The sequence below is a fragment of the Lutjanus erythropterus genome, chromosome 15, assembly GCF_056507025.1.
Source record: "Lutjanus erythropterus isolate fLutEry1 chromosome 15, fLutEry1.hap2, whole genome shotgun sequence".
Classification (NCBI taxonomy): Eukaryota; Metazoa; Chordata; class Actinopteri; order Lutjaniformes; family Lutjanidae; genus Lutjanus; species Lutjanus erythropterus.
Window position 1 is genome coordinate 2,184,210 of NC_139331.1, and position 23,972 is coordinate 2,208,181.

Here is a 23,972-nt window from a genome sequence, read left to right on the forward strand (position 1 = left end):
ACAACAAGGAATATGGCCAGTGCAGTCGCTGTAACAGCAGATGTTGACTCAGTAAAAGTACCTCATATTACTATGGTCAGGGAGCCTAGAAAAGGCAAATCAGGTCATGCTACAGATTGAGTTGAACTCATCCATTCTTATTACATGTTGTTCCTGCTTTTTTTTTTTTTTTTTTTCCTAATCTGGTCATAAATTAGACAATATTGATATATAAATTATAAAAGTATATACAAAAGATTTGGTTGTGTGAAGTCATTTTTGAATCATTGCTATGCAAGCAGACAGATGACAGAGCGGACCGTCATCTGGCAATGCAGAGTCTGGGTGCGTCGGGCATGAGTCTCCCCTTGGTGGCATCCAGATGTTGGTACTCTTCAATCAGTGAGCTGAGAGAGCTGATGGCCTCTGAGAAGAAGCTCTGCTCCATCCCTTCTACATGCAGGTAGTGGTGTAAGTGAGCCTTCATAAAACAGAGACATAGACTAGTAAGTTATTAAATCGGAATACAAACAAAGATATTTCAACTGGATTAAATGACTCTCGCTCACTCTCTCAGGGACCAGTGTGAAGGATTCAGTGATATCTAGTGGTGAGCTTGCAGAATGATCCCCTTCCAGGGATGTAGGAGAAACTACAGTGGTTGTGAAACTAGCGCAAATTGCCAAAGGCTGTGTCTAGAGCCAGTGTTTTTGTCCTTTCTGGGCTCCTGTAGAAACAGGACCCGCACCCTCTGTAGATATAAAGGGCCCACAGTGGGGCCCACAGTGGGCCTCATTCACAAAGAGTGTGTGCGCAAACATTTGTGCTTAAACTGTGAATACAAATGTTGCGCGGACAGATCTGGGATTAATCAAAAATTTCATACCTGACTTTGTTCATACTTTATGAACAAATTTAGAACTGCCTCAGGTGATGCATACGCACAAATGATGACAGCCTGGCTTCCAGATTGTTTCACAGCAGTTATGATTTAAACATAAATAAACACCCCTGCACGCCGCAGCAACGCCTGATTCTGTCTGAATGTGATTTCACAACACCAACTTTTAACACAAACTTCAATTTGTATAACCTTTATAAACAGACATATGCGTATGAATGCAAAATCTCCAATTCCATTCTGGCTTCTCAAGTTGATAACTGGTCTGTAAACAATGACCAGCTCACAGAATACAAAGTCTTGGACCAGATATCCACTGGCTACACCTGAAGCCCTGGCTGTCACCCCCAGAGGCTAAATTAGCATGAGACAATAGCTGATGGTCTCCAAGATTGAATGTGTGTATACTCAGGGAGAGATACAAGGGGGCACACTGACAACAGTGTCTTTAGTTTTGGTGTTAACACTTAAAGTGTACTAACTCATATTCAACCTTCACCCTCACTTTAAAGTTTAAGTAAAAAAAGAGTGAAGTGGAAAATATACAAACTGCAGACAGACAGAAGTTGAACAGTGTTTCATGCTTCTAGTAACAGATAAATCACAGCAGGCGTGGCTGTATGGTGTTGCATAAATATAGTATATATATAGTACATTATTAAATATTAAATAAATGTTATAAAGTATTGAATCTTCTAAGGTAGTTAGTAAATTCTCACCTTTGACAATGTGTACAGGTGTAGAAAACATTTGATGGCTTTACTTAATAAAGTCCTTTACTGAATCTTCTAAAATCATGGAATGACTTGAAATGCACCTTCTTCCTGTAGAGTTTGGTGAAGCGTTCTCTCAGCTCCATGAATGTGGGCTTCACACAGGTGTTGTTGGCCAGGGCTAACAGAGAGTGGGAGTGACCCACAGGAGGCACTGAACACAGGCCCGTCTTCCAGCCTTCCTGGTTCCACGAGACAAAGGGCAGCGAGGGCTTCAGTCTAGAGCAGGGAGACAATTACAGATCAGAATTCACTGGGCACCAAAGAAGACATTTCAGTCTTTATTGCACTTAAAGGAGAAGGAGCTCAACTGACTGAAGTTACAGGCTGCAGCTAACACTTATTTTTATTATTGATTCATCTGTTGAGAATCATCATCTAACCAATTAATGATTAGAAGGGATATAATGATTCCAAAAACTCAAAGTACAATGATACCCATGATATGATTACTTATCATGGTATTCAAAAGCAAAGAAAAATGATGGGTTGAAAAAATGTCCTTAATTAAATAATAAATCTGTTGTGTATAGCATTTTTGTCTTAGTGCTTCTGCTTTCATTTTTAAATAAAATAAAAGTAAAAAGCCTTGACGAAAGCAAGAAACTGGTAATGAATGTTTGAACTGTGTACGTACCACTGCAAAGCAAAAACAACGCAGCAGTCAGTAGCAGTCCTTTTATATAATAATTAACCATGTAATGTTATGGTAGATATTGTCACAGTCTGATATCAAGACATTTTTCAAATTGTGATATTGTATTATTTAATATATTGTTGCAGTTCTAATAATCAGGTTAATAAAAAGTCTGAAAATAGTGAAAAATGTTCATCAGTTTCCCAGATTCCAAGGTTCTGGAGTTCTTCTATTGTCTTGTTTTGTCCAACCAACTTTTCAAAACTCAAAGACATTCAATTTACAATGATATGAAAAACTTTACATTTAAACCAACCGTGTTTGGCATCTTGCCATCTGTGTTTGATAAAAGACAAACTCTCTGCCAACAAATTTGTTAGCGATTAATTTTTGCTAAGTTTTCAGAGTCAACCACTTATGAGAGCTGATATTCAGCATTGTTATGATTATGAGAATCAGTTTTTTTGCTGGTAAGATAAATTAATTTAATGCTCAACTTTTGATCTGATGCAGCTTTAAAATTTTCAGTTACTTTAAAAAATACTGCTGACAGCTCCTTGCACAAGAGAATCTCGAAAAGTTCTATCTGAATCAAACATATACTTAAAGGTATTTCAACAAAGTTTTGTGTTGGAGTTATTCTAAATTTCTATTCATTATAATTTCAGTTACGGGTTTCCTTGATTACTAATAATAGTGTTGGTACTGTCCCAAGAAAAAACATATCAATTGACTCCTAAAAAAGAGGACATAGCCAACAGTAAAATATGCTGCAATCCACTGAATGATTAAGTGTGCCCTTAAGAGTCTTTTGATAGGCGATATTTCTGTGCTTTTTCTCCTCTTCCCTCCCTTTCCTCCTCTTTTAAACCATGGTCACGCACAAATATGTGCTCTCACAGCAGCTTCTGTTTCAGTTTCTCTTGACAACGTGCCACATGAAAACAAGGTCTGCAGGGAGAGCGGTGGAGGCAGAGCAGAGGAGAGGTGGCTGCTGAATGGACCAGTCATGAATCATGGCTCTCGCTGCTGAATGGGGCTTCTATTTGCGAGAGTGAGTGTGAAGGTCATCTGTGGGCCTATCAGAGTGGGTGTACTGGCTCGATGGCTGTTTTGGTGCAGGAGGAGATGTAGTGACAGGATGGTGCTCTGACCTCTCAATGTTTCTGCGTACGTCGGAGACCTGCACGTTGCCCCTGACCATGAGGGCGCAGGCCAGGTAGAGGCTGTGCTTTGGGTCGGCTCGGATTAGCTGGTGGTCTTTACTGAAGGCATCGCTGAACATCTGATCCAGTCTAGAGTTAGAGTTGGAGGAGACAGAATGTGAAGAAACACAAACACTTCACAGTACTTAACAAGAAGAGTAAAGATCTCTGCCAGGAGACCAATTGTGAATTGTTTGCCTAACAACATTAACATGAAGGACCAGTATGTAAGACTTAGGGTGATCTGCAGAACACACCACACACTAACTCTAGACAGGGCCTTCAACCGTTTTCACAAGATTTGCTTGGAAGGGAAGGGTGAGGCAAGTGGTTTTCAATTGGTTGCAATCCACGACCCCACCACTAGATGGAACTTTAATCAAAGGAAACCAAAGGAAAATAACAGGACTATAAGTCCTAACTTTCACATTTGAACATTTTGTTATTTATTCAGAACATTACGTTATTTCTTTAGTACATTACAAGTAACCAGGCAGCTTTATGACAGACACAGAAAGAGCCTGTGGTGTCCCAGTGGAAATTGTGTCTATTTAGAAGGTTAATGTTTTGGCCTACAGCTACTTAGATCATGATCAGTAACTGAATCTAATTCCAACAAGAACTATCATGTTCAATTTTTCAGGTTTATAACAAAAATCGGGTCAAAATCAAATGAGTTACACTCTCTCAATACACGCAGTATATTGAGTTTAGTTTAAAGCAAGTTTAGAAGAACATAACACATTGGGTATTATGGCTTTGTATTGGTAAGAACCTGGCAACACGATAGTGCTTTAGAATTCAATATATTGCAATATGTAAAATTTGAGATGCTTTTATACAATCAGAAGAATGAAGATAGACAACAAAACTGTGGTCTAGCTGTCGGGGGTTTAACACAACAAAAAAGTGAACCGTTCCCATGAATTTTTGCATGTATCACAATACTGATACAGTATCATAAAACATAACATCACAACACTCAGTTGTATCTATGGAATTAATCTACAGATGCTCCAGTTTAAGATGGAATAAAACCTTTCTATAGATGTCAGTTTTTTCGCCATGACAAAGTCCAAAATGTGATCTGCAACAGACTCAGCAAGACTTGCTTTCAGCCTAGCAGTTGTTGATGACTTGTAGGCAGTCAAAACAGAATTTTCAAAGTTTTTCAACAATTGTGAACAACCACCACCATAAGAGGTGCTTGAGCGTAGAGTAATAAATGCACCAAAAAATATGAGGCTGATGGGTCCAGTAGAATGTGAGATTAGAGAAAGGACACAAACACACACTCAAACACATGATCACCTCCGAACTTCTGCCTGGAAGAAATAACAAAAAATGATCAGTGCAGCAAATTCTTTCCAGATATCATGCTTACACCCTGACAAATAACCTTATTTGTTTGCTTGTTAAGAACATAATGTCTTTACTGGCTATACAGTAGTTTGAGATGGCTTCGCAGGGATTTCAGCTGCAGTTGGGTTAGACTGGAGGCCAAAGGGGGCAATGTTTGAGAAAAACACATTTTTGTACCTTTATTTATCCAGGGCACGTTCTGCTGAGCAGGCAAGATCTTTTTAAGCAACACCCTGCTCTGCATTCATACAGTCACATATATTCACCTCTGGGAGTTGCCTGGTACAACCACCACTCTTTCTGACCAATGAGCAGCTCCTCTGGAGCAGATGAGGTCTACAGGCGCACACAAGACACTTTCATGGCAGTTGTTGTTGGGGAGGAGGTGGAAGGGTTGGTGGGTGCTGGATCAAATGGTGCTTTTCCTGTCACAAGCCTGAAGCCTAAACTTCAAGTTGCCACCGTCCTACGTGATTAAATGAAAGTCAGCTTTGTGGTGCCTCTTGATTAAACGACGTGACTGATCACATCAAAAAATTATCATTTTGGGAGCTCTTCTGCAGAGAGAGAAAATTTGTATCTTCTCTGATGGTAAAATAAAACAAGCTAAAAATTTGTCAGACAACATTTGATTTGATCATATGACATTTGTCATGACCTACAATGTTGTCATTTCACTAAATTCAGTTCTCTAAAGGTGTTTGTTTTTAAAGTACAAGAAATTCAGTGCATGACATTCAACATCAGTTTGACCATGTTATGTTATTTTAATATATTTTCCATATCAAAATATATACTGACATCAGAAAAAAATCTTATTTATAGTGTGTGTAGTGTGGGTTTTAACCATATTGTGCAGCCTTATCTGTGATACACTGAGTCTTTCTCCTCCATGACCACTGCTATTTCACCATTACATTTCAAATAACAGTAGCAGTGTAGATAAATACTACAAACATCTAATCGGTGAGGTCATCACTGGAGGGGGCTCCCATGTCATTCATCACTACAGTCAACATGAGGCACGTGTTGAGGGATTGATGGAGTTCATGTGAGCTCAATACCCAGAACTCTGTGGCATTCAAAACAACTGTGAGGTATAAAAATAGCTGCAGTGACAGCCAGACAGAACAGACCTTCTGGTGGGGACACTGACATCTGCCAGCGTGTAGAGAGGGGTGAGGCTGGGTATTAGATAGTGTAGTCGAGGGAAGGGGACCAGGTTCATGGCGATCTCATTCAGATCCATGTTGAGAGATCCCTCAAAACGAGCTGAGCTGCAACGAAGGAAATTATAGGTGACACATACACATCATTTAGAGGCACAGACAAACTGATTTAGCAGGAAAAGGCATTTTCATCAAGACTGTACTTACTTACTTACTGTATAAAAATGTAATGCTCAATTACTTAGAAATAACTATCGGAAAAAAGTCACATCTGCACCGCCTTCCTCATGTTCAAATTTCAGGCAATTCACAAAGAATAATTTATAGGAAACTACAGGTGGGTACCGTTTTCCACTAATTGTTTCACAATCACAATTTCAGTCCAAATAATTGCAATACGACTTTTTATTTAAAAAATGTTCAGCCCTAGTGCCAATTAAAGAAAATGTTTAAATAAATGAGCAGTAAACATACATCACTGCAAACACAATAATATGCTATAGTTTTCATTCACCAGGTCTTGTCGCTGTTTTTTCTGGATTCATTGTTTAAAAACTGTAGTTGGTACTCAAAAGTTCAATTATACTGTCCATTTGAGAGTGAGCTTTTACCTCTAAAAAGTCACAAATGAGTTAAAACGAGTTCTTCTTATTTAACCATCTGCACAAGTGACAGACGCTGCTCTGCAATATACTCTCATTCAGTGGCACAGTATATACACACACACACACACACACACACACACACACACACACACACACACACACACACACACACACACACACACACACACACACACACACACACGAGGATATGTGAGAGGAAAACAGCCTGTAGAGTCAGACTATTCACATTTAACTGTGATTTATGGATTTATTTCTACCAATCCAGAAGTTATGATTATTATAATAGTGGAAAGTCTAACCAATAGTTAGTTTTTTTTCTGTTAGTTCAGTGGAGTTAAAAAGGCAGTTACAGTTCATCTTAGTACCTTAGTATGTTGTATTTTTCTCTTTTACAAGGAAAACAGGTATGAAAAAATTTCCTTTCCTTTCTTTGTTTGTTTGTTTTGTGCATTTATTGGATGTAGCAAATGTAGTACATCAAACTCACAGGCTGGTTAGAACATGTTGACATATTACTCAGCTCTAGTAGGAACTATTTAGATGAAAGGTTTCAGCTCAGCCAAGGAGGATGCCATTAATGTTTACATCCCCCCTTGTCACAAACATGAGTCCATCATCCATTACTAGATGTAGGCTTCCCTCTGCAGGGTGATAGTCTAGTTCAGTACAAAGAAAATAGTTCCTAAATGAAACTGTACAGCAAGGTCTGTGGATTATTCTGAGTAACTGGGTCATGATTTCTGGAGAGAGTCACTGATAACTGATAACTGAAATAACATTAACCTGACATGCCAGATGGTTTGTTCCACAGAACCATCTGGGATGTCATTCTTAGAAATTGTTTGGAAAAGGGCACGCACTTTAGAAAAGCACTTGGCAGGTGATTGGATAAACCATCTGTCTATCACATCTAACATTTCAACCAATCAGATCAAACTCTTGCTCGGTTGGGAAAAGAGCGGAAACATATTTTCCATCAAGAAAAACCTTCAGTGCCGTTCTTTGTTCTTGTTTCAATGAAGAAATATTCTCCAGTTCTGATATAACTCATGCTATCACAGTAGCTAATCTAAGGACGCTGACTGGTTGCATCACTTTTGTGCAGACACACATGGATAACTTGAAACCTGGCAAGATGGATTCTTGTGTGTTCTCAGTCTTGCAAATCCAGCTGCCTAACAAAGTAAAAATAACACTACAGGTAAGAGGAAAAACCTGTGTTGTTATTTTTGGAGTGAATTGTCCCTTTAAGTAATATAAGAAATTGTATTACATTTGAATGATCCTACAACTAGAAAGAAATATTCAATTTAGGACATTTCTAAAAATAAAAAAGCTTCAAAATAAAGAGCTTTAGACAGACACACACATAAGAAACAGTACAAACACAGGAGCAAGTCTACTGGATAAATGAACACTGAGAGATACGCCTCTTTGCCTGAGCATGTACAGGGCTCTACTGTATACTATACCTGGTAATATTGAGCAACAGGTTGGCCACAATGTTATTCATGGCATCAAAGGGTTTCTCGGGCCCACTGAGACCGCCCTGTCCAGAGATGACGGTGCTGTCTCTCTTGATCACCGACCCTGGCCTCCCCCCGTCAGACATATGTTTAATCTTGTTCACAATGTCGACCAACGACTGGAGGAGAACAGAGACTCATTAAAATGGATGATTTCACTTTGTGCCGACCGCACAGATGTTTGCAGAGAGAGAGGGAGAGTAAAATATTAACAGACGCATGAACCTGGTTTTCAACAGGCAGGACACAGTCAGCGTGCTCTGTGAGCTCCTTCATGGCCAGGACGCTATTGTAGGGCGAGGTGATGACATCATCCTCTGCTGACGGATAGATGGAGGTGACGATTCGACACACCTCAGGGAACTCCTCTTCAAGCAAGCCCAGCACTCTGGTCCCCAGGCCCGAGCCCGTACCTCAGATTCAAGATCAGTGAATTTACTTCTGCTGTAACCTGATTTCTCCCATGTCAGGTAATCCATCAATTAATCAGTTAATTATTTTCTTGATTAATTAGTTAATAATTGTTTGTTTTAAAATTTCATAAAATGGTGAAAAATGTCAATCAGTGTTTCTGTGTTTCTGTCTACTGACTGTAACTCTCAGTCTAAACGCGCTGAAACAGTCACACACAAAAGACATAAAATCAGGAATGAGCATCTTGTATCACTCATACTTTTAACACCAACAATCTAACGATCACTGACTATCAAAGAGGACAGGAAAAGCATCCACACACTCCCATCTGTGCATTTATTTCAGTCAGGGACCTGCTTTAAGCATCAATGCTTCCATGCATGGCTGGGGTCAAACTGTCTCTGTGTCTTACCTCCTCCCATAGAGTGAATGAGAAAGAAGCACTGCAGACAGTCACAGTGTTCTGCTGCCTTCCTCAGTTTATCCACTATCTGCTCCCTGTAGGTTGAGCCATACGTCATGTGTCCAACCGCCCTGGTGAAGAACAACAAACATGTTAATGAAAGGCTCATGTGGAAAACAATGTCTTAGTTTTTTGAGCCATGGACTACAGATTTGTTTCTGTTATGTTCATATTTTATGAGAAGTCAGCATTTCCTCTATACTAAAAATCACTACCAATGGTAAGTTCAAATTTGTTTATTTCATATAATTTTAAAACAAATAGAAATGCTTACATTTTTGTTCTAACAGAGTTTCTATCAAAATGTCCACATCATAATCCCAGATTTGTTCTACTCTATTCTATAGAGAACCACTTCTCTGAGCCAAGGAAGATAAAGTGCAGCAATGAATCATCACCACTGTCTTCATGATGGGCTAATATTTTGCGAAGGTTATAGGTCACACAGCTTAGTTTCATGCCATAAATGCAGCTTATTAATGTTGCATTCCAGAGAACAGAGTTCTACTTGCAAATTCGGGGCAAATCCATCTACCCCAAGTTTATGAAGAAGTATTTGTGTGACATCACACAACAATGGCAGCACCAACTGAAGCCTAAAGTAAGAGATACTATCATATAAACATAATAAAAGCTGTTCTGCATGTAAATTGATGTCTGAATATATCACCAAAGTTATTATGGTCATAAAATAGAATTTATAGTAGTGTCTGTTTCCTCACATTGTTTTTCCTCCTCTGTGTTGTTTATGCAAGGAGGCGGCGCCTCTGAATTGTATTTACTGTAGGTGTTCTGCACCTTGAATTCTTTGAAGTCTGAAGCTGGATTTTTCAACTGAAAAATTCCAATCTTCGATGCGGTCTCGAATGCAGCATTAGTCATGCTCTTCTTGTGATTACTTCGTTTGAAATGTTGAATTACTCAGAAAACACTGAAATTTGAATGCAAAGAAAAAAATTGTGGACCACCTGCTGCCTCGTCTGTGTAGAGTTTTTTGGTGTTTAGCACCAGGCCTGAAAAAGTTTTAGGGGAAATACTGGAGGTATTATGTGTGAATGGACTTTGTTTTTCTAATTTGGGTCTCCTAACATCTTTCTTTAATCTAATGACGTTTTCCATTGAGGTCCAGGAAAAGTGTTTTGGAAAAGATGTAGTTTTTTGACTATTCCCCAGCTTCTGTCTCATGTTACCCGCCCTTTAATATGCTGAAAATTCCAATCCCAGTGTCTGACAACAACACGGTTCTGCTTGACAAGCATGTAATTGCAAAGATGCATTGTTCCTTTTTACAATGGCTGTCAGGCTACAACCTATAGAAGGAAATATTCACACCAGTCCTGTCAAGACGCATTGCTGACCTTTCCCCCAAATTACACCATGCAGACTTGAGAAAGGTCAAAGTGGGAAAAAACAAAACCCAATTGTTGAGATCACTAAGCCAATTGTGATTTTTAGGTTTGTGATCTCTATGCTGTTATATTGTTGGGCATTTGAATTGTGGTGGCTGAGCATAGAAACCTATTTTGTAGAGGACACAGGTTGTTTTGGTCTTATTTTTATTTTTATTCTTTTACATGTGAAAGGAGGGGTGAGAAGAGGCAGATAATGTCCCTGTTTGCTGTCTGCCTTAATGTTCTGGCTTTTGTCCTCTAACAAAAGTAGAAATAAAACATATATTTAACAGATAAGAAATTAAGTGTGTCGGCTGCATAATGGTTGCGTTAGCCCAAAATTTTCAGTCATCTTCTTAATTTATTTTTAACAGTGTGGTCTCAGTTTGATACATTAAAACACACAGACAGATTAAAGTGATAGTTCACCCAAAAATGAAATGTCACTCAATATCTCCTCATCCCTGTGTTGATGTGAGGATAAGTGAAGATCTGCAGTTCATAAAACACTCCTGGAGCTTCAGCAGAAAACACTAAATGTCTCCATACTGCTCGTGTGGTGTAATCCAAGTGTCCGTAAACTGCAAAATTAAAATTTGAGCCAAAAAGACGCCATTTACACCATGTTTTACAAATGTCAACTTTAGCCTCTCAGACCTGATCCTCGTGCACACGCCTTAAGAGGGTACACAGCTTCTCACCCAAGTGGTGCGGCTGCAGGAAAGAAATGCTGTTCCTCTTCTATGTCAAAGTCCTCAGACATTTTCTTCTTTGTTGAAAGTTATATAGGTATTTCTTTGAAAAAATTGCTAAATGGATTGCTAGTTGTTTTTTAGAAACAAAGTCACCAAGAGGGTCTGAAAAGTTGCTAAATCTAGCAAGAAAATCGCCATGTTGGCAACACTGAACGCAATTATTATGATACAGTTGATAAATGAGGTGAAAAAAGAGGGACTGATACAGAGGTGGACGAAGGACGAGCAAGTGGCTAAAACTACAGGGCTTTGAAAAGTGACCACACAGTCATTCATCTTTTCTTTCCATGCCTTTATAAATGCATAATCTGAGAGTTTGTTCAGTACACCAGATGTTATAGTGATCGATATGAACATCAAATCCCAAATCAGCTGCCTCATTATCATAGAAAAAAAGAAAAAAAAAGAAAATTACAGGTAAAAATAGATGATGGAATTTTGTATTAAAAATGATGGACAAAGAGTCATCTACTAGTTTAAACCCATTTTCTTATGCATCCTCTCTATATATTTATCTTATTCACTTAATGAATCATATTTTTAATGGACGGTGTTTTTTCTCTGACATCATTACCAAAGTTAATTTATTTTTACTACCCCTTTTTTAAATTCTATAATTTAAATATTGTTGATAAAACATTCATGTCAATAAAGCATATTGAACTGAAATCTAATGTTATCTCTTTACAAGATAAGAGGTTTGACTTCTTCTAGAGCTACAATAATTAATCGATTATTAAATTAATTGGCAACAATTTTGATTGTTGATTAATCAGTTTGAGTCATTTTTAAAGAACTAAAAGTCTAAATTCTCTGATTTCAGCTTCTTACATATGAATATTTTCTGGTTTTCTCTGACGGTAAACTGAATATCTTTGGGTTGTGAGTAAAACAAGACATGTGAGGACGTCATCTTGGGCTTTGTGAAACACCAACTGTCATTTATCACCATTTTAAAAACAAACTATTAAATGATTAATCAAAAAAATAATCGACTGATTAATCAACCATGAAAATAATCATTAGTTACAGCCCTAAACTCTTCCACCCAAAGAAAAAAATATTGGCACAGAAAATTACCGGTTTCATTGACTCAGTCCCTGAACAACACACCATTACAACGCTGTGATGTAACAGCACATAAACAAGTTATGTTAAAAATCGTACTGCCTCCTGCCATGTGAGCTCCAGAGCAGACGTCCTGTGGTTAGTCTGTCTCTCACCAGTTGTTGCCTGAACCTGACACGTCTGTGAGGAGCTGAGCGCTTTCGAACACCTCTCTCAATGGGCCCTGCAGGATCTCATTGACCACACCCTCCTCCATGTCCACCAGCACCGCCTGTGGATTCATATATGAGAGTATGAGGACATGAGGTGCGGCCTTTGACCCCCTGCTATCAGTCCATAACTCCTCTTTGTAACCTTAACCAATGGATGTCAAACAGTTTGTTACAGAGAATCCAACCCTGACCTTGACCCCGACTCTAATTTAAGCCGTTACCCCTGTGAAGAGCAGAAAAATGTTCTCTCAAGCTGTTTTGTGGCAATGTGCAAAACTTACCCTGGCCTTCAGATGTTGGATTCTCCCGCCAACACCACAGGCTCCCCCACTGCTTTTCCTGGAAAAACACAACAAATATCAAAGGACTACATGTGAACCACTGCATGGGGGCACATGTCTCAACCCATGTAGCAGTTGCTGGATGAAGGCTGGTGTAATCACCTTGAATCCACATTTCGGAAGAAGCTACTGAGGGCCTCATCGTACAGTCCTTTCTGAATAGGAGAAAAACAGGATATTAGACATGCCCTGGAAAGTCATGTTAGGTGATAAAAATGTCTCTTTTTTTGAGATGAGTTAGGGCACAAGAATGGGCTTTTATTAAAGGATAATTCAGCTTTACCAAAACAAGTTTTAATTTCAAAGTAATGGCCATCATTCCCATCTACCAAACCTGGTTACAGTAAAGTTGTGTTCCAGGTTCTCAGCAGATTTTTGTGTACACTGCATAGCCAGCTCACCCTACATGCTGAATACACAGTTGCATAGGGCCCTGTGAAACCTTTAACCAATCAGGGGGTGGGGCTCAAAAGATAGATCATGTCGAACCAATCAGCATCTTTCTTTACTCCTCTATGACAATAAACTGAATATCTTTAGTTGTGAGTAAAACCAGACATTTGAGGACGTCATCTTAGGTTTTGGGAGACACTGATTGACATTTTTCACCAACTACTATGTTGCTGTTGTCATCAACTGCATTGTGGGATATTTATGCAAATGTAATGTCCAGTGCTTGCATACTGTAATATTTTTTCTGGAAATAGCATGCACCTAGCATACCACTGGCTTTATACTAAGGTTTCAGACACTAAAAATTCCCATAGTTTTTTAGCGTACTAATTAAATTAGTATGTTAGTATGGAATACAGATGCAGCTTTAGTGTTTCCCCCGTCTCTCTCTCATATCAACAATGTCCATGCAGGCTTAATAATTATGGGTGCTGCTTTTATTGTTTATGATTCTATGTGCGAATTTTGTGTGTGTGCCTCTGATTTAATGTCTGAGGGCAAAATTCTTAATGAATATCTATTGAATGAATGGATGTTTATTACATATGTGTGTTTTGTGTATTAATGTCATGAAAAATTATGCCCTTTTATAGATAGCAGGAATGTTCTTGCAATATTGTCATACTACAATATCAAAAGGTTGTAATGTTGTCCTCTTTCCTAGGCCCCCCTGGTGTCCTAATTTGGTTATTTTTTGTACAGCCTTTTTTCACTGTATACCTTTTGACTTACAATAACCATAAAAACAAAGGGGTAAACAGTAATGTCCCTTAATGACAGCTCTACCACCATTATTGTTATTAATTAAACCTGTGCCTTTCCTGCTATATGTCAAAATGTCTGTTGTAAAAATGACCAATTAGACCTTCTTCACGGCAGTATGAAAATGACCTTCTTTTTCATATTAGTATGAAATTATGAACACAGGTGTTACCAATGACACTAATTATGGTCCCGTTTCATTTAGCGGCTTTCCAGTGTTTAATATTTCATGTCAAAATGGCTGCTGGGAAAAAGGTCTGTTGTTGTGGTCACTGTAAAAATTCAACAAAGTAAAAGTAACATAAATTCAAAGTGTAACTTCTTGTTAAGACAAGACTGCACTGTGTGTGTATTAACACTTACTTTATTGACATGGGCGTGCTCTCGTAAGGCAAGATCCCAAAACCTGCAGCCAACCTGGTTACCACACTGTCCAACTGAGGGAGACAGATATTTGGTTTAGTGTTGTTAGGTAACTGTCAGAAGTAACGAGCCGAAAAGCTATAAAAGTTATGAACGTTCACCTACTAGCAGAGCTAGTACTACAACACGGCAAAGGACAGCTAGCTAATACTGTTAGCATGTTTCTGGATACAGAACATAAGTTCTATGAGCAGCACTCAGGTTTTACTCACCCTGAACAACAACTGACTGTGTCATGACGACAACACACAGACTCCTCTAATGCGCTTCTCTTAAGTCATACTTGACGTTATATTTGTCTACAACTATAATTTAAAATGCGTTTATCTAAAGAGTTTTGAACTAGTTTACACTCGCGCCTCCACTGTGTTTGGTCGAGTGTTGATGACGTATTACCATGGAAACAGCCAACTTGCCGGTCGGGTCTAGAAGGGAACCCCAGACACGCTTAAGATCTCGCGAGAGTGATCAACTAATTAACTATGATTTTTCCCGTATAGTACCGGAGTGAGGTGTTTAGGTTCTTTTACCCCTACCCCCTTAAGCAGGTCTCATACAGACTCTTGTAAACATAATTAATTCGTACAGTGCGTAATAAGTTAATACCGCGTACAAATCTCGCGAGAGTTTCGCAAATCTAGGTGTCCTATTCAGACACTTCGCAAGATCGTAGACCGTCACTGTCACTACCACTAGCTCTAGTTTCTACAGCTTTTTCATTATTGCTATTCAAAAACATTACGCTGGGATCAATAACTCAATTCAGCCTTACTTCTCCAGGTTGCTGTTTTTTTCACATCCTCTATTTGGTTGGAAAAGTTCACCCAATACACAGTAGAGGGCAGTGTTTCCATGTTTGTCTAAAGTAGCAATCTATGACAAAAGAGATAAAAATAAAGAGCAGATAATAGAATATAATGCAGATTTTACTACAGAATGAAGTGAACCACTTGAATGAGTAATTGTCCAAGCAGGGCGTGATAAATTCATTATATCATATCCTTCCAGGTGGCTGCTCAGTTTAGGTGTCACTATGGGTGGATTACTGAATGAGTCTACTGGGCACAGGCCCAGGGTCCTGCTGGGCTTCACCTGTGAAATGTCATTCAACACACAATACTACTACAAAGAGACACAAAATCACCACAAGTACAAATGAGTACAAAGAGATCAATAAAGAGAGAAACAAAATGACCACAAAGAGATGTAAAATGACTATCAGAGAGACATAATAAAACCACAATGAGAACAAAGCAACTACAAAGAGACTAAAATAACTACAAAGAAAAACATAACGGCTACAAAGAGAAACAAAATACCAAAACTACAGAGAGCAAAACAACTACAGAGAGACTAAAATAACTACAAACAAACAAAACAAAAAACAAAATACCACAACTACACGGGCACAAAACACCTATAGAGCCACAAAATGATAACGACACACAAAACTACAAAATAAACAAAGAAATAACAACCACAAAGTCTGTGTGCCAGGCTACTATGCAGCAGAGATTGCGGGACCTCTTACATGTCTGTTCCAAGGGGCCTATAGTCTCATAATCCATCCATGGTCACTGATGCAACAAAAATCTAACCAACATTCAAAATCTACAATAAACACACAGATAACTTTCTTTCTCAGCACAGTTCACAAATAAATATTCTGAATTCTGTTTTGTATTTAGGACAAACCACAGCCTGCTTTCCCTCATTTTCTAAAATATCACAGCAGCTAGTTTTAATAATCTGTGAACAGATCAAAAAATGCCAAGCTTCCATGGATGTAAAATATATTTTTTATTTTTCAGAAATAAAACAGTACAAAAAGGAAAGTTGAACAGGAGCTTGTACAAAAAATGTGCCATTGAGATTACAAAGAACTGAAGTAGAGACTTTCTACTACAGAGAAATAATTGAAGTCTAAATCATGGATACACTGTAGGTTCCTCAGGATGGTTCTGAACCTGAAATATTTCTTTTCCTTTTCTTGTAAAATTTGGGGGATTTTTGGTCGTATTCTTGGTATGAGACATTTTTATGTAAAACTATGACAAATGACAGTAAAAGACGTAAAAACGAGGACAAACATCTGACAGAGTGAAAAGAACAGTGACAATACTTGTCTTTAATAGTTATGTCTTACACAAAGAGAGTTTTAATGTGTTTGGTCAGTGCTGTATTGGGGATTGTGACGGCGTGGACAGAAGTGTTATGCTGCTGGACAGGTTCCAACGCTGACGGCTCCGCTGACCAGAGCAGCTTTGCTGAAGCTCACTTGGCTGTTATTGATGGTCAGGTTCCTCATGCAGCCCACGTAGCCCTTCCTGGTGGCGATGCCCTCTGGCAGGAACGGATCTGAGCGGAGGAAGAGCGAATCACATGATTAGAAAGGTGTAAAGTTAGTGTAAAAGAAGAAAATCAGAAGTGTGTTCCTGGCTCACCTGGAGCTCCACCGACGAACACCGGCTTCTTGGTGTCTGCGGGGCTGGAATTGACAGGTCCCACCACGTGGTTGACCTCAGAGTCCACATCCAGCTGGACAACATTGGCATCACGGATCACTAAAAAATAGTCATGTGTCAGTTGTGAACAGTTTGGTTAAGTTAACACACTGCTACACAAACTCCATTCATGCTTCTCAATGTTGATACAAAACAATACAATACAATTCGACGATACAATTCACTGGTACCTCTAACAAAGTAAAGATATACCATACATGACAAAAGTAACATCATTGTACCAAATTTTTCAAATGATGCCTTCATCCCCATCTGGGGTCTATTTCAAGATTCAAGATTCAACATGTTTATTGTCAAAAAAAGTTGGTAAGATAGTAATAAAAGACAGAACAATAGTATAACATAACATGTGTATTCACAAATTATATACAATAATTAACTGTAAATACAAGACATAATGACGAGCAAATATATACAGAAGCAGTGAAGGTTGTATCTTGGACATTATTGCACAGACCGAATTGTACTTATGTGTGTGTGAGTCAGTTGTGCGCGTGTGTGTGTATTCAATATTGTACACAGTTTTTGATTAAATATTGGACATAGATTCATTGCACTTGTGTGTGAGTTATTTGTTTAATAGTCTTATGGCCTGGGGGAATAAAAACTGTTCCTCAGCCTGCTAGTGCAGGTCCTGAGAGTCCTGTATCTTCTGCCACAGGGCAGGAGGGTGAACAGGCTGTTGTGGGGGTGTGAACTGTCCTTTATGATCCCCAGGGACTCCTTTTTTTTTTTTTTTTATAAAGTTCTAGATTCTTTCATAAACATTCAATTCGTTTTTCAAAGTGTACGTTATTCTCTCCAGTGACAAGCATTGTGCCATATTCTTGACCCAAGCACCAACTGTAGGAGCACCAGTTTTCCTCCAATTAAAAGCAATCACTGGTTTTGCATGAATTACAGTAAATATCAATAAATGCATTTTCTTTGGTTCTCAACTTGAGATCTGTTGGATGCAGGTGTAGCTGTATCATGTGGAGTTTAATGGAATATTCACCAACAAAACTGTTGCAATGTTGCATTTCTGGATCACCTCCATCCAGAATTTCTTGATTTTTTCACATTCTCAAATAAGATGTATATGTGCTCCTTTAGCTTCATTACATTTAAAACAAGTGTCAGGTACATTTCTGTTCTATTTGTTCAGTGTGACAGGGGTTACGTAGATCTGCATCAACTAGTTGTATTGGAGTAACTTTAAATTAGTGTTGACTGTTTGTATCCTCCTCACAGGCTGTGTCCCAATCATTATTTGACATGTCCTCTTTTAAGTCTTCCCTCCATGCATCAAGTTTGTGTACTGAAGTCTCATTAGACTCAGATGCAAGCCAGCTGTATATTAATGAAATCAGACCATTACTGTTACTTGATAAGTTGTTTTTCCATTTATTCAGATGTGTGAGTTTGGAATAAATCTTTGTGACCCTCGACCCTGAGGAAAAATGAAGCCATAAGATCCAGCTCCCTTCAAAGAGGCGGAATTCCCATCGAACTACCAAAAGGTCTACAAAATTCCTAATCAAGTTGTAAAGAATTCATATTTTTTAATGAAACCAAAGCAATGTGACTTATAATTGTGAGCCTTTATTATTTAAATCTCCTTATTCCTGTAATCAGACATTTTCAGTATCAACACCACACTGTAAAAATACTGAAATAGTTATTTCTAATGTCTACCACTGGGTCGGATTCTCTTTACGTTTTCTCTGGTAAAGTTACATTCAGTAGTGCATCAGCCACTTAAAATGAAGGAAGGGGAGTTTTGTATTTCTAGAATTTTATTTTTGAGGTTTGAGTTTGTTGAGGAAACACGACCACTTTTGTCCACAGGGGCCTCCAAAATCAACAAAACACGTGAGCTCCTCATAGTTGCTTTTTGGAGCTGCAACTATTAAATTCCCTATTTTATTTCAAGACTTTTCTTATTTTTTTGGATTTGGCTTCCACAGCTAGCCTAGAGAGACTAGCCACCAGCAAAATTCAGAGGAATTGAGCTGTAGTTGTAGGCTATGTGCCACATTTTAGTCAATGAGATATTGTCATGTTTTGAGAGGTAGGAAACTTTTCTCTTGGAACTTTTGAGGTGTGGGTGCAGGGGATGAAGACAGCCAGGTTTTGCTCTCCAACTTAAATTCAGTGTCAAAACAAAACCAAAACAAGTATTTAAGTCAAAACTGAAGTTCTTTGTCTTCTCTCTGACTGCTCGTGTCGTGTGTGTTTCCCTCAGAGCTGTCTCTCTTTCACACACACTGCTCACTGCAGTCTCTGCACCCTCACTGGGACAATCAGCAGATCTGGTTCAGCTGGGCAGCAACCCTTGTTCTGACTACCCTCCTGACTAAAAGTTTTGTAGTCCTTTAATGGATGCCATGATGAGCTGTAGTCCTTGCTGCAACCATCAGCAGAGGATGTATCTCCCCTCTATGACACAACCTCTCATGACATCACAATAGTATTATTATTATTTTTAATTTGATATATAGGCTTCACTTTACAACCAGAAAATATAAGAATCACTATAGGTCTGCAACAATAACTGAAAACAAAAATGAAAAAAAAAACAAAACAAAAGTGTGATTCATTTCCAAATGATTTTTGTTAAAGCCACTGAGAACCAATGGAGAGGGACGAAAGAGTCACAGGCTGCTGACTCCTGCCCTAAATCTTACATACTGGACCAAATACTACACTGGACCTGATACTAGTTATGGTTCTGTTCCATTCAGGACAGACAGAGTCAGAGTGCTGCTATTGTGCATGTTGTCTCACTTTTATCACCTTAGAAATATATCAAACAATGTTTTTGTCTCAGTCAGACTCATCACATTTACTTTCCCTTCAGTGGCTCCCAGTAAAACAGACTAAGACTATGGAAGAAATTCTGCAAAATGTATTATATCTGCAGTACATATTTTATAAAGCATTTTAAAATGTGTATATTGCTTTACTGGTGAGAAGAAATTCTGGGAAAATGCACTTTTTTGTCTCACTTACTTGGAATCAACTCTAAATGAGCTCATGGTGTTTTCAGTCATTATGGTCTCTGGAATTTTTTTCCACATGAACTACAGTCTGCTACAGCAGTGTTCTCTTTTAGAAGCAAAGGAAAAGCAGATCTTTTTAGTTTTTAGTTGGGTGTAAAGTGGATTTTGTTTGGTTTTTCTTTCTTGTTTGTTTTAGGAATATTATTATTATTGTTGTCTCCTTTTTTTTAAAGAATAACAATAATAATTTCTTTTTATTGTGTATATTTTAATCACGTCTCACTTGTTTTCATATGTGTAATACTTCCTTATCCTATATGCTTTTTATGTTTTGTTATGTACGATGTACCTTGAAGCAAACTGGGCCTCAAGTAGGAACATTTTCATATTCTTATCTTAAATTTCTGACTTTTTTTTTTTTTTTTTTTTTACATACGTAGGGCTTGTATAAACATGTAACATCAGATTCAATAAATGTTCATAACTTCAGATAACTGTATAAATAATCCATCTGTGTGTATTTGAGTGCATGTGTATGAGACTTGTAAATTAGCATAATTAACGCCCCACTAATACCATATAAGGCTGTGCTTCCTGCTCAGGAAGTGTTCATTAATGAAAGTGGCATCGAAGAGTAAAAAGAAGAACTTAAAGAGTTTGGAGTTTGACATTCTGCTTTCAGAGATCCATAAAGGAAAAACTGTCATTTTATCAGCATCAGTAGTGAAATTAAAAGAGCTGCTAAGGCAAAGAAACAGGAAAGGCGAGTGCAGTAATGCCATCCAATGTGTATGAGAGGTTCTCGCACGAGGCCTAAAGAGTTTACACTTGCTGTATGAAATATACTATATAAAAAAAAGTTGACTTGACTTGACTTGACTGGAAAAGCTGCTACACGAAATGGAATGGGACCTTAATTAATCTCGTTAATAACACCTGTGTTGACCTTACTGCTTCATATCAATATGGCTGCTGTGAAAAAGGTCTGCTGACCACATTTAAAGATGCAGTGTGAGTTGTCTCACAAAAACATAAGATTTCAACAGTAAATCTCAGCCACTGTCAACTCCTGTCAGCTTACTCACCAGTGATTCTGTGCCAGCTGCCGTCACACACACCCTGTCTCGGTGACACCTTTGTGAAGAACTCATGAGACCCATCGTTCACGAGAACAACCACCTGCAAACACACACCAATACTGTATCCATACATTCTGAACAGAAGATGCACTTGTGATAAACAGGGGTGGAAGTCACTAATTACAAATACTAAATTACTATAATTAAGTAGTTTGGGTACTTGCACTTTTATGAATACATTTTCAAGTCTGTACTTTTACTTGTACTTAAGTATGTATTACAGATGTAATCTTTCTACCACTGGTGATTAATAGAACCTGACCTGAATGTCTACAGCTTTCTGATGAGTGTACTAATGACTTACCTCCCCTTGATGAGTGTACATGGTGAAATAGCCGTCTGCTGTGCGCACATGCAGTAGCACCCCAGATGCCACACGGGGGCGCACCTCCATCACCAGCTCAAACCTGAGCCCGAGGTCAAATGTTTCATCTGAGAGAAAGAAGCAGAGTGAGGAAGATGAGGTGAGTTCTGGGTGCCTCATCCTCTCAGGACCTCACCTTTTTTGTTGCATTCATCAACCATGTTTCTCTGTGGTGCGTACACGCGTGAAATTACTCCACTCCTTCAACAGCTGCAGCTCCCAAGTTCCTGCTCCACCATCCCCTGCTCTCCCCCATTCAGCAGAGACACAATGTCACCACAGCTGCACTGAGGGTATCATGTTCCCTCACCCAACCACACTCTCTCCATGCACACGGGATGGTGAAACACCAGAGGGGCTTTGTGAGTTTTCCAAAAGAAAATCTAATGAGCCATGTAATATAACAGATGTTCACTTAGCAAAGAGTTGCAGAGCCTGCCAAATGTATGTGTCGTTGCATTCAAGAAGAAAGATTACACAAACTCAACACTTGGCAAACCTTTGGATGTAATGTAGAAATGTAGAATCCCTCAGTTTCAGTTTGAGCTGGAGGAAAAACAAACCTGTGCCTTTTGTTTTCCATTAAAACAAACAACTAGAAACATACCCAGCACGATGTATCCACCGTCCTCTGAGAAGTATGTTCCCGTCTCAGAGAGTCCCTCGTAGCATGGAGTGACCCCAAAAGTCTCTGTCAGGGAGGACAGCCAATGCCCATCAAGCTGGAGGTTCTTCAAACAGCCAGTGAAGCTGTACGCAGAGTTCCTCTAAAGGAAACACATAGTCACAGAAGTTTAAAATACAGTTTTACAAATGACAGGAAGGTAGATGTTTGGCCTATTGATGTCGGAACAAATTCTCAGTTCATTTGAACAGACTTTTTAATGGTTACATACATCTTTCCAGATCTTGTTCTTAATTTAGGACTATAACACATTTTGTTTGAGATAAAATTTAACACCTAGCCTATTAGATGTATCTGAAGCATGCACAGTGGGATATGTAGCCTCATATGACAAAAAATAAACATTTATACACTAAAGGCGGGTGTGTGTAGTGCTTGTGTAAAACATTTAGTTTTTTTATACACTTTAAAAACAAGTATTGATGTTTTTTTTTTTAAATATTGCTTAAACCAGGGTATACATATCCATATGAGTCTTGGTCTATATCAAAGGTAAAGCAGAGAGGTGATGTTGAAATGATGTCTGTTTCTCAGTGGGTTAAGTGGTGTTAAATTTGGAGGAAAGAGTAAAGAGTTCTTCTTTGGGAAACCTTGACATTTTGCCACCACAGTTGACTCATTCTGCTATGACTGGCAGCTTATAGTGGCTAATCCTAGCTAATGTTAGCTAACTTGTGCTATGTTATGATGCATTTAGCATTTACCAGTAACTGCCACTAGTAGCCACTGTTTTTCAAGTTACATGGACCAGATTTAAAGCTGCACTAGGTCAAATAGACACAAGCTCTGAGCAACAAGGTTGTTGTTGTTTGCTTTTTGGGGGGTTTGTTTGTTTTTGCCTGGTGAAAAAAAAAGTTTTGGCAGGTAAAAAAACAACACTTTTTTGTCAGGATAATTTTTGTTCAGTGGTTTTGTAACACTATTGTCATGTCCTTCTTTTGGCTAGAAATGCATTTTAACTGGAACCAAAAATCAGTGGCTAAAAGAATGAAAATAATCGCAAAAATGTGACAAAGAAAACTGTCAGATTGTATCATCTACATTAGCACACAGGCGTCTGTAGGAAGCAATGCTATTTGCACCTATGACATAAATGGCTAATACTATGGGTTGTACATAGCTGATGTGGCTATTATAAATTTGTATACAGCCTAGCATGGCAGAGAGTAGCACCCAGGTATCAGCAGCCAATGATGCTATTTACACCCCGGGCATAAACAGCCAATGTAGCTACTTACACTTGCATGGCAGAGACAAACCATGATCTTTTGCTAAAACAAATCACGTAGCTCTGTTGCCAAAACCGCAACTGAACTGAACTCTACTCAGGAGACGCTAAACTGGGGAGTCTGGTGTGAGTAGCTGAATAGCTTCCATGTGATTATTCTCACTCAGTTGCAAAAAGACATTCTTTACAACATTAAAATGATGATTTTTCACCTGTTCTTATGTAAGCAGAGAAAAAATGACTGACTTAGATCAGAGAGTGGATCACCAGATTTTTTTTTCTCACAAAGTCTATTTGTAATGTGGAAGAAAATGAATACTGCCTGAAAAAAAAAAAACAGAAGATGCCTTCCTGTTGAGCTCTAAGGGGGAAGAGGGTCACAATGGTGGTTTCCTGCTGTCTGTGGGAACAGAAGTCAGAGATGAGAACAGCTGGATGTCTGCTGGTGTGACCATATATGTTCCGGAAGACTCCAAAGGGTTATAAATTACAGCGATTTTTTTACTAGGAGGTTGCTGTTTTATTCAGAGCATCAGACCTTTATAGAATATTCATGTTTCAATTGACCCATGCTGTGTGTTTTTAAA

General features: G+C 38.6%; 2 protein-coding genes across 2 annotated transcripts in view; both read right to left on the reverse strand.

The window, feature by feature from the left end:
- Positions 1-292: 292 nt before the first annotated feature.
- Positions 293-14,752, reverse strand: tube1 (tubulin, epsilon 1). The gene is made up of 12 exons (XM_084737311.1): positions 14,673-14,752; positions 14,401-14,474; positions 12,925-12,977; positions 12,763-12,820; positions 12,425-12,540; positions 9,005-9,126; positions 8,404-8,591; positions 8,125-8,297; positions 5,994-6,134; positions 3,445-3,585; positions 1,698-1,872; positions 293-460 (listed from the first exon to the last, which is right to left on the reverse strand). Exons 1-12 carry the CDS (start codon positions 14,695-14,697, stop codon positions 302-304), a joined length of 1,425 nt encoding a protein of 474 aa, XP_084593437.1. The 5' UTR covers positions 14,698-14,752; the 3' UTR covers positions 293-301.
- A 1,489-nt stretch (positions 14,753-16,241) lies between these two features.
- lama4 (laminin, alpha 4) overlaps positions 16,242-23,972 on the reverse strand; it is a 51,750-nt gene continuing 44,019 nt past the window's right edge. Inside the window, exons 36-40 of the mRNA XM_084736975.1 lie at positions 22,080-22,239; positions 21,413-21,540; positions 21,055-21,148; positions 16,905-17,024; positions 16,242-16,818 (exon numbers count right to left, since the gene is read on the reverse strand). Coding sequence (XP_084593101.1) covers positions 16,673-16,818; positions 16,905-17,024; positions 21,055-21,148; positions 21,413-21,540; positions 22,080-22,239 — 648 coding nt within the window. The 3' untranslated portion in view covers positions 16,242-16,672. The remainder of the gene's footprint in view (positions 16,819-16,904; positions 17,025-21,054; positions 21,149-21,412; positions 21,541-22,079; positions 22,240-23,972) is intronic.

Excerpts from the sequence above, each read along its gene's own strand:
- tube1 (XM_084737311.1), bottom strand. The coding sequence starts at position 14,697 with ATGACACAGTCAGTTGTTGTTCAGG. Across the intron at positions 12,978-14,400 it reads AGCACGCCCATGTCAATAAA|AAAGGACTGTACGATGAGGC; the intron begins GTAAGTGTTAAT and ends TCTCCTATTCAG. Across the intron at positions 12,541-12,762 it reads TCCAACATCTGAAGGCCAGG|GCGGTGCTGGTGGACATGGA; the intron begins GTAAGTTTTGCA and ends ATGAATCCACAG.